General features: G+C 31.3%; 1 protein-coding gene across 3 annotated transcripts; it reads right to left on the bottom strand.

Annotated features, from left to right (window-relative positions):
- Positions 1–394: 394 nt before the first annotated feature.
- Positions 395–5,693, bottom strand: LOC137808314 (uncharacterized). 3 transcript variants are annotated; one of them, XM_068609358.1, is made up of 11 exons: positions 5,416–5,693; positions 5,235–5,339; positions 4,839–4,931; positions 4,599–4,715; positions 3,472–3,996; positions 2,915–3,279; positions 2,736–2,835; positions 2,514–2,573; positions 1,928–2,011; positions 1,668–1,784; positions 395–950 (listed from the first exon to the last, which is right to left on the bottom strand). In XM_068609358.1, exons 2-11 carry the CDS (start codon positions 5,292–5,294, stop codon positions 648–650), a joined length of 1,824 nt encoding a protein of 607 aa, XP_068465459.1. In that variant the 5' UTR covers positions 5,295–5,339; positions 5,416–5,693; the 3' UTR covers positions 395–647. The 3 variants fall into 3 exon arrangements, with proteins under 3 accessions (XP_068465459.1, XP_068465461.1, XP_068465460.1); XM_068609360.1 differs by lacking the exon at positions 5,416–5,693 and having other exon boundaries at positions 4,599–4,731; positions 5,235–5,252; XM_068609359.1 differs by lacking the exon at positions 5,416–5,693 and having other exon boundaries at positions 5,097–5,236.
- Positions 5,694–11,221: the final 5,528 nt, after the last annotated feature.

Genomic DNA, 11,221 nt, shown 5'->3' with positions numbered 1-11,221 from the left:
CATTATTTATTTTCTCCCTTTCCTTTTCTTCTCATTATTTTCTTTCCTTCCATTTCATTTTCTATTTACTAAAGAAAGCATACACGATGCATTGCGGTGTACAAATATTTTCTGTGATCCACTGCTTTGTTTTATACTTAAAATCTCTCGCAACTTAAAAGCTATTATCTGTTGATTTTTATATTTGACTTTTTTCTAAATTTGGTGTATTCTTTTAAGAATTAAAGATGTACTTTTAAATGATAAATTACACTTATAAGCATGGTTTTTAAGATACTTACTATAAAAATCAATAGATGTAACTTTAAAATTAAATGATAACATAAAAGTTACCCCAACGAAAATCCATGTTATGCTGACGTTATTGAACGTTGTTCTATTTGGTGTCATGGTGTTAAAGCAACACATGATATTATTATAAACCCAAAAAGTTGCAGCCAAAATGAATGTCTAAGATTTAAAAGCTCTCCATTTCTATGTATATCTCCGAAAAGCATAACTAACCAGCCAGCAATGACCCAAATGCCAAAACCCATTCCCAAACAAGAAAACATTAAGTGTTTTGGCTTATGTACTTTATGTGTTAACCACCAATGTACAAAATACCCACCACATCAAACTTAAGAAACCTGAACACTTCTCAGAACTTACTGGTGTAAAAGTAACCTGAAACTGAAATCATAGGGCATCATTTGTACCATCTGTGTTAGAGAATCTCTTCCCCTTTTTTCAAGGCATTCAACTGCCTGGTTTCTCATTTCGTCAGGTAGTTGGAGGCAGACCCAGTCCAACAAAGATTCTAAGTCCTTTGCAAAGTCCAGTAAATACCAGTCCAACAACTTGGGAATTATTAACTTGTTTGATTTTGTGATGCCAACTGAAGCCTGTAAATAGTCTCTCTTTGCTGCTTCTAACTCATCATCAACTTGTGATGCTGTATAAACTCTCACCTAAATGAAAAAAAAGATGATTTGGTATGTCACACTGGTTAAGAAAACAAAAGTAAAAATGTTTTATTAAAAAAGAATGTTTATAGAAATAGAAAAGGCAGGTAATATATATGCTTTCTTTAGCGATGATAATGAAGGGCGAATGAAATGCTTCTTAACTAGTGATGACATTGACAAGCTCCTACATATAAAATATACTCTCTAGTTTTGATTAACAAAAAAAATAACACAATAATCAACATCCTTGTGTAAAATGGAAAAGTGGAATTGGAAGAACATTTTGTTCTTTCTTATAAGGTGTTTGGTTTCATGTTTCGGATGTGATGTTCATAAAGTAATTTTCAAATTTTCAAATCTAAATTTGGGTGCAGAACACATGATATTGGTAACATGCCAACTTCTCCATAAGCATTTGGGATCTGACAAATTTTTCCATAGATACTTCAAAAAGAAAATTGAAATTATTTTCTTCATAATCTAAAATAACTTGTGTAAGTTAATCTATAGAAGCTCTCTTATAATTTTTCTGAATTTTTATTTTTAACTGTGTAGGCTAATTTTAACTTGTGAAAAAATTTAATTTAGTTTTTTCTTCTTGTTTTTCTCCTTCAGAAATGTTTATGGAAAAAATCATCTAAACCGTCCCTAAAGCTCAAGAACATTTAACCGTTGCCCACATAATAATTTTATCATCTAAATTAAGATAGAAAAACATACTGCAGGTGAAGACCAACTTCCACAGGAAAGTGCAAATGTTACTAAGGGCTCAGACCATTCCAGGCCAAATATGCCTGGTGCTTTAACCTCATCATTTTTTGCAGCTTTTGGACACGTCTGTCACAGGAAGCCAAGACGAAATTGAGGTTTTTAGGGCATTTAGAGTAGTATAATGCACATGAACACAAAAATTAAGGAAAGTCAACTTTATTTTCTATGAACTCTAACTTCAAAAGAAAGGACAAGATTATTGCACTTACAAACTTGAGGTGATAAGGCAGTCTCAAGATGAAATGCTCCAGTGTAATTGCATTGAGCAACTGGCCCCCCACTACAATAGTTGCCTGACACATGCATTGCCATGTCTTAGTTAATTAACTTGCACATTTTATATATATATATATAGAAAGGACATTACATACTTAAATAGTGTTTGTAGGAAATAGGTATAAGAAGTTCGGAACTATAATTGAAATGGCCTTTAGCATTACAACCACCTAGCTAATGAATTAATTTCATAGGGACAGTCTGAACATGGTTTAATGTCAGACCTCAGATAACATTAGAACCTATTATAGCATCGGAAGAGACATGGTGAGCTTGAGTCTAATGATTTTTTTCCCCCGTTTTTTTCTTTCTGTAAATGGGATTTATTGGTAGATGACCATAGGGCTCAGGATTAGTATTTTCTAGCAGCATACAAGTAAACTGAACAACCACTAGAAGTTAGACAGAAGGACCAGCAATGCTTCTACTGCTTTGAATATTCTTGTTTAACAACATCATCATTAGCAACAATAACAATAATAATAATGAATGTTGAGAATATAGCGCAAATCATCGTACCTTCTGCATTAATGCTACAACCATTTCTGGACTCTCAGGGATGCCGTGCTCTAAATATGCCTACAACATTGAAACCAAAATCGTTTTAAATGTTTGTTCTCAGCATATTAAGCAAGCTAAGATGACGTCAAATTCAAATTCAAATCTAGAACTAAAAGACCCATTTCTTCCGCCTTGCATTGTAATGAGATGCAGTAAACCAATAGCACAAAGGTGTCTTACATTCATCATGCAGGAATTGTAAATGTTTATCCAGAATGCAAGTTTTTCCTGATGAGTAAGACCCTTCAAGTTGAGAGAAGCTAGTTTCCCGAGTAAGAACCTGAATTTGTCAGCAAGATTAGATAGACACCAATAGTTTCCTCAATCAAAACAGTTAATAACAGTCGATAACTACTTACTTTAATCTGTGGATCAGAAACACAGCATTTGATGCCCGGTTCAGATCAACAGTGGAGGCTTTGACTTCACATAATCTTTTATACGGACCAACATCTCCTGTTTTGGATTCTGAACAGATACCGTAAGGATCACAAAAGTGATCCCTTTCCTTGCCGAATTGGTTGAAAGCTGATGCAGAGCGTGAAGGCGTTTTTGCTTCCCCAATTTTGTCCTTGAATGTACCAATTCTAACAAAAATGCTACTCAAGCACTTGACAATATCCTCTGAAACTCTATTGGGTGTGCTATCAACTTCTGAAACCTTATCATCTGATGAATTTGAAGAACTCTGAGCCCTTTCATGGTCTACTAATCTCCAGTCCAACTGAGCAAGCAAAAGAAAAAGCAATGTTGTTGAATGGACAGAACGATAAATACTAAGCACATGTTTGGTTCAGCTTAATTTAAAGAAACATTCACTTATTATGTTAGCTGTAACAAATAAGCAGTTCCAAACCTCAAGTGACTAATTGAAATAACTTTGAAATTGGTATTTGTGAGGTTGTCATACAGTTACCTGTAACCTCAAGTGATCCATGCACTTCTCAGGTGTTTCTTGTTTGAGCGGAGATTTCTTTATTGGAGAAGTAACTTTGGCTGTAGTTTTCTTCTCCGGTGATTGCTTATCCTTCACAAAGTTACCAAATGATCGATTCTCTTTTCCCCTTCCCTCTTCTGGAATAGATGAGAATGAATCTTGTTTTCTGTGCAATTGCTTTCCATGGACTAGCTTCCCAGTGTGTTCATTGATAGTGTCAGAAGAGAACAATAGCTTTCTGCTGGAAGCACTTCTGGCAAGAGAAGCATGAGGCCTACCCATCATAGTTGAATTGAACTCACTTTGAGACATCGATTTTGATCTCTGATGCTTAGAACTCCTGATGGTGTTTTGGTCAATAAGGTCATTCAAATTCTCTGCATTCCTCTTGGAGGAAATGAACACAGCTTCCTGATATAAACCTTGACGAAAGTTCACAACCTGCTCTTCAAGTCTAACCACCTCCTCCTCCAACACTGCTACTTCAGCCAACAGCTCCAATGTCTAGAACAAGTACACACATTCCTCATTACTCTCCTTGTATTCATAAATCAGCACATCACCAATAAAAAAAAGTAACAAAAATTCAAGTAAATTCCTTAAGTATTTCTCCTATCGCTATTCTAAAGCTTCACTTCAATTTCCTGTATGGTATCATCATTTAATGCAAAACTTTATTCCACACATAATTGAGATAAAACTTAAATTAATTAAAAAATAATGCCAGCAATACTTAGAAAACCATATTAAGTTTTAATGATAAAAAAAATTAGTCTGCAAGTACTATAAGTCAAACAAGAGGAATTGAGTCTAGCGAAAGGAACCAATCCCTCAACATGACAAATTAATATTTGAATGTCCGCTGGAAAAAGGTATTCACATTAAGTATCGAACAGTATCTTGATCGTGATTGATACAATGAAAAAACTCATCGCGTGAAACTGATGGGGTTTTTGGATTTCCTTTCAAACAATCCAAACTTAAGTCCATTTTAATTCACTTTCTTTCATACTTCTCCATTCCAACTGACTTGGAATGTGTATTAACAATAAAACACACAGTTAATGTGTGTGATTAAACAACAAGAGAGAGAGAGAGAGACTAACATATGGAGGAAGATAAGGAGGAAGACGAGGCAGAGATCCCAAAGGCCTTGTGAATGCTCTTTCTAAAGCTCTATGAACATTCTCTTCATGTCTGAGCTTCCTCTTCAACTTATCTACCTGCATTTGCACCAACCTTGAAAACATGAAGGGCTAGTGATTTTGCATAACGAACCAAAAACTTGGATGAAAGAAAAAAAGGAACATAATGTGAAAACAAGGTTTGAGGAAGATTCAAAGTACATCTTGAATCAAAGCCATCTTCCTTTCTCGATTGGATCGGCGCCCATTCTTGAGCCCACCCATTGTTTTCTTCCCTCCCGTTTCCATCTTCCCCTGATTACCACATTCGCCAATAAGCAAATCATCATAATAAAACTCAATTTCCCCCACTCGAAAAAGTACACTAAAGTAAACACAAAAAATAAATAAAACAATAAAGTATTCGTTTCGTAAGAGAAGCTGAAGAACCCAGTTTAGATTTGGATCAAAAGCGCACACCTTTTCTCATCATTTAACAAGAATCATTCCCAAACTGTTAAAGCGGCTCATAGTCTATGCTTCAAAATGAAGTTTTTTTTTTTTTTTCGAAACAGAAAAAAAGAAGAATGTAGGAGAAGAAGAGGAAGAAGAAGTTACTTTAGAATCTTTTAAAGGAGGTTTCACTGAGTGAAGAGTGCTGCGTGTTCTGCTATTCATTTCTCGTTCAACTTTCTCGTGAAACGAGAAAAAGAAGAATGAAATCTGGTTCAGAAGAACAGGGTTACCAAATTGCAAAAGCGGGAAGCATTGTGAGACAGAGATGAAGGTGGTTTCATACAATTGAGGGAGCGGGAAATGTGAGTTTTCTGCAAAAAGATTTTTTTTCCTTAAGCTTTTGTGTGCAATAAGAATAAAAATAATAATATTGTTGTTGTTGCTATGACAAATCTTGAACAGAGTGAAAGATGGTAAGAAAAGGGCAGAGCAACATAAGAAGAAGCAAAACGACTAGGTTGTCCAGTTTCTTGCTTCCTCCAAGTATAGCCTTCCACTTGGTTTCAGTACCTACCACCAACCAACCTCTTTTTTACTCAAATTAACCATTAAATTTATATCAAATAAATAAATAAAACGCCAAACCAATTAATAACATACCGTCTTTTTTCTACTTATTCATTATAACTCTTTTCAACAGTGTAAAGACCATTCTTTTCTGATGATAAAGATAGTTGAATCACAGATTATAAGTTTATTGATTTTTATAATACTTATTCTGAAAATTATATATTACTTTTTAATGAATTGATTCTGTAAAAAAAATTATATATTACTTTATATCTGGTAAGAAAGTTAGACTCTTGAATAATTATTAGTTTCTTGAAGCATTAATCTCTAGTTCTTAATGAAGAGATACCCATGTTAAAAAAGTGTTTCCTTTTTTATAAAAAGAAAATCTTTTCTAACCAAATATTATTATGGTATATTTTTCTTAATACTTAAATCTACTACGTATCAGAAAATGAAGTAAAAACTTCTGATTAAACTCTGAAAGAATCTTGGGTTGATTTATGTGGTAATAAAAATGTATATTTTTTTTTATCATATATGGAGCATTGTTTGTGATGGGAATATTTAATTTGCTTTGGGAGCATGCTTTGAGAGTGGGCATGGAATTTGATGCATTGCAGAGAGTGTGTTTGTGTGTGTGAAAGAGAGAGAGATGGTGGAAAGGAAAAGGGAGAGAGAGGATATGAATACACTTTTTGCCTTTGGCATTGTGTGTGAATCGTGAAAGTGAGGGTGACAACCCCCTCTCATAATGAATTAACGTGCTACCCACCTTCTTCCTCCCTCTTATTCTCTCTCCTCTCTTCTCTTCTCTTTTTCTCATTCTCTTCTATCCCACATTTCCCACATTAACTTCTTCATAAGTTTCAAATATTACTATTAATATCATTATTCATGATCTACTCTCTTCACTTTCCTTTTATTCCACTTTCTTAATTCATTGAACTTATTGGTAAAATGATTAAAAGTCTAGACTAATTCTCACCCCAAAGACATCAACTTTTTACTAATCACCACTTTATTATGTTTTTGCCATTGAAGTTCAACTCAATGTAACGTGTGTCAAAGTGAAGTTTAAAATGGCTTAAACAAGTTTGATTGAAATCCATTTTTTTCCTATCACTTTCCATGCTGAAAGGTGAAAACTCCCTACTTTCACTTTAGCTTTGGTAAAAAAACAAAAATTTGGAAAGAAATGAAAAGGAGAAGAAAGTGAAAGAAAGAGTGGAGTGAGGTTTGTCGGGGCATGTGATAACAACCAAACTTTGAAAGGCATCGTCCTTAAGTAGCATGGCAAAAGTGCAGAGGGTCCATCATCAACTAAATACTTCATCGGATTAAATGTCTTTATATTAATTAATCATAAGCAGAATCATTAATGAAGCCATTTCCATTTCCTTACGTATATCCTGGATCTGCTTCATACCTTATTCAAAATCATTAACTAAACTGCCTTTTGAGGTAAGCAAGCCAACGTGCTATTTAATAACAACACATTTTTTTATTTATTATACACTTTTTCACTACAGTACAAATTCTTAGTTATCAATCCCAATTAGAGAAACACGTAATTTAAACAAACAAAAGCACTTTTTTTTATATTCCTGAGTTATTTTACTAAAAGTTTTTGGTATCATTTGGTACATTCTTAATTAATGATAAACTATGAGTCAAACCAAGCTCCAGCTTTCTCTGCCGCAACCTGTAGTCTGTTTTTTCTTAGCTCTCTCTGTATATAAGTAATCACTTCATTCCATAATATATAGGTGTAAAGTGCAATTTTAACTCTCTCTCTCACTCACACTCTCTCTCTCTCTCTCTCTCTCTCTCTCTCTATATATATATATATATATATATATTATTGGTAATTTGCAATCAATAGGAAACTTTTGAGTTTTAAGCTGGACAACTACATATATATCAATTTTTGGTGGGAATTGTTGGAAGAAGATTATGTGAAGTGAATAAATATAAAGATGCTACTTGCTTATCATATCAAAGTGAAAGATGTCAATGACACCCCACTTTAATTCTTATAAGGTGGATAATGTTGTATGCATGAAAAACTTTTGACCTGTTAGTGTAATAATTTGCCTCACAAACAATGTGTCTTATAGGATAATTACTAAGTTGTTGGATAGAAGAATTTGTCTGGTGATGTAAAAGATAACATTATTATTATTGTGAAACAAAAATCCAATCAACAGAAGAAACTGCAAAGAATGAATGAGAATTAAAATTGACTTTTGAGAAGACTTACCAGTACATCACATTTCATTGGCATACCCAACAGTCTTGTGTTCCTCCTTTTGTATTGTGTTTCTACTCACTCATTGTGTTTTTGGAATAGTGAGGCCTGTGAGAGTTTTACTACTGGAGTAGTACTCTCTAAGGATCTAAATATAAAAAAATATAAATTTAAAACTAATTAACTATATTTTTTCAAAAGTATCTTTATGTTGATTCAAATATATCAACTATAATAAATATGATTAAAGATAGTTTGTAAATGATTTTTTATTTATTTAACTTACATTTTTTCACCAATAATTACAAGCCGATAATACCAGTTCCTTAAGCCATTTATCAAATACGTTGGTAGAATGTAAGAAAAACTGCAAAAGAAGATACTGCAGTTTTTGAAGTATTGAAGTGTTTATTACCTTGCACGTAATGAGTGAAACATAAGGAGGCAATCCATTTAACGTATATCTTATTCTCCAAATGTCAAATTGCAAATAATTTATGGGTCGTATTGGAAACATGTGATTAAGATTGGAGACATGATTAAGAAGCAAGCAACGTGGTCAGTGTCTCTACTCGAATGCTCCAATATTTTTACATTTTTTATTAGTAAATACAATTCACAATTAATTAATATTAATGTTATCAATTAACTATGTGCTCTGCCACAGATTCTTGTTTCTTGCTTCTGGAAATGTTTTATGTTTGGTTATCGGTTGTGCTGATTACTGCAAAACAAAATTTGAAAATAATAATAAAAATTAAATATATATATATATATATATATATATATATCTTAAAAAACTATGACCGACTCATGTAAGAAAATCATGAAATATAAATAAATTTTAGAGACTAAGAATAATTAGTTTCTATAGTGACTAAATTAGAGACCATTTTAGAGACTAAAAAAAATTTTGGTTTCTAAATTAGTTTCTAAATTGATATCTAATTAGCTATCAAGGTTTTAAATACTAATTATTTATATTCTAAATTTGGTAGCAAAAACTTTCCTTCCCACTCCTCAAACTTTCATATCCCTTTCAAATCTTTCCACCAAAGAGAGACTTTAGTGTTATTGTCCCTCTACTTTATGGTAGCTTTCTTTTAGTTGTTAAATTAATATGATTAGCGTAGTCTAACGCTAGAGATATGATAATATAATTATGATCAGATAACTCCAAGTCGTCTCCCAATGAATCCAACCATATAATAAGTCATTATTAAGAGCTTAATCATAATAAAGTATTAACATACAACAAATCATTGTTAGCACATTTTATTCTAAGATAAGAACTACAAATCCATCTTCCAAAATAAAAATAATGTGTATATAAAAAGCTAACAATTGTGCAACAAAATCATTAAATAGTAACCAAATTTAAAGACAAAAAGTAATTAGTCACTATATTAACTAAATTAGATACTAATTTAGAGACTAAAAAATTATTTATATTTAAAGTGGTTCTATTATTAATAAAAATTATAAAATGGTTTCTGAATTGGTATCTAAAAAATTTTAAATTAGTATATAAAAAACTAATAGAGACTAATTTAAAATATAAAGTAGTAAGTAGTTAAAACTTTAGTAACTAATAGCTAAATACTAATTTAAAAATATTATATAAATTTTTATTAATAATAAAAACTACTTTATGTACCAATATTTTTTTAGTTTATAAAATTGTCTCTAATTTAATTAAATAGTAACTAATTATTTTGGTTTTTAAAATTATTTTTTATTTAATTATTTTCATGTAGTGGAATTCGTGATAGAATTATTGGTCCATTGCCATTTATCATCCTTATTTGTTTTTATTTTATTTATGGGGTTAGAGTGGTTATTATTATTTTGTTTTATGTTTGTATACATGTTGAAGCATTTTAAGTATTTTTTATTATTTTATTTTTTCTGAAAATAATTACCCTCATTTTATTAAAAGAAACAATAGATAATAATGTCTGAAACATATCTATGAAGCTCGGACACTCCTCTTAAATGACGTGTCCGTGTCAGATACACGTGTCGGACACGACACTCGTATGACACTTATCGGTTAAGTATCTAATTTAAAAATATTTATTAGATTTCTGACAATTTTGATATAGGTCTAACACAATTTTAAAAAGAAAAAATACATTAATTTTTTAAAAACTCAAATTTATTATATAAATTATTATTATGATTATAAAAATAAGAAACAAATTCTTTTTAACCAATCATAAAAATATATTTTTGTTAAAAAAAAAACTGAAACATACTTAATGCATACGTATCTCTATCTCTGTCTCCGTGTCTCGATGAGAGTGTCTCTGAAAGTGTTGTCATCCACATACTTATATGGAATAGCTAGAGAAAACGTTAATATCTGAAAGTAACTTGAAGAAAATTATGACTATACCCTTTTACAAATACAAAATATTGATACATATAATAAAGGCACATTAAAAATTATTTTTGTCATGTAAAAGAGTTCCTTAAATTTTTCCCAAAGGAAACTATAGCAGACAGCATAAGGTGTTAGGGAAAAAAAGGCACATGTACTTTATATATTTATTTCAATCAAATCAGTGAACAATAACAACTGTAATATGGGTAGACCAAAATATATATATATACAAACTACAAAAACAACTGTGATATGGCCAAGAAAACAACTACAACAGACAAACATAAAAGAACGTATCGGTAGATGTTTGCATTTAATATGATGCTTACATTTAATGATGCAACTCTACATTTATATACACCACTCTATCTTATTTATCTGTTGAGTTTCAAAATAACTTTATTTCTATTTAAAACTATTATAATACTAATTATTTGTTACCTATATCCCTATTTCTTCTTAAGTTTTAAATGTTTTATACTCATACATACAAAAAACATATTAAAAAGTTAATATTAATAATAATAATATATGTAATTTCATTGTTTAGTTTGCGTGATATCCTCCTAAGTAGACATATTAAAAAGAATAGAAGGATATATTTAATTATATATTAGTAGTAGTAACTAAAAGCAAAGGGCAAAGGCACGTGGTTTGAGTTATAAGCATCTCTGGTAAAGTGTATTTAATGTGTGGTTCAACGTTTGAGCATGCATTTCTGGCAAAGTTGCACGCTGCATTCACTATCTGTCTCCTTATCATAAGCCAACTACGCATGTAATGTAACTCAGCTTTTACTACTCAACTCATCAAACATTATTTCAGTTACCTTTGTCAGGTGGAGGCAAGTTTAATCAAGAAAAAAAAATTACTGAGTTTATAATAATATCATCTATTCAAATAAGATTGCTCAAGTAATTATCGGATTTTACGTAAATGGTA

The sequence above is a fragment of the Phaseolus vulgaris genome, chromosome 3 (assembly GCF_000499845.2).
Source record: "Phaseolus vulgaris cultivar G19833 chromosome 3, P. vulgaris v2.0, whole genome shotgun sequence".
NCBI classification, from domain to species: domain Eukaryota; kingdom Viridiplantae; phylum Streptophyta; class Magnoliopsida; order Fabales; family Fabaceae; genus Phaseolus; species Phaseolus vulgaris.
The sequence above is the reverse complement of the archived record's forward strand: the minus strand, read 5'-3'. Positions and strand labels throughout refer to the sequence as shown.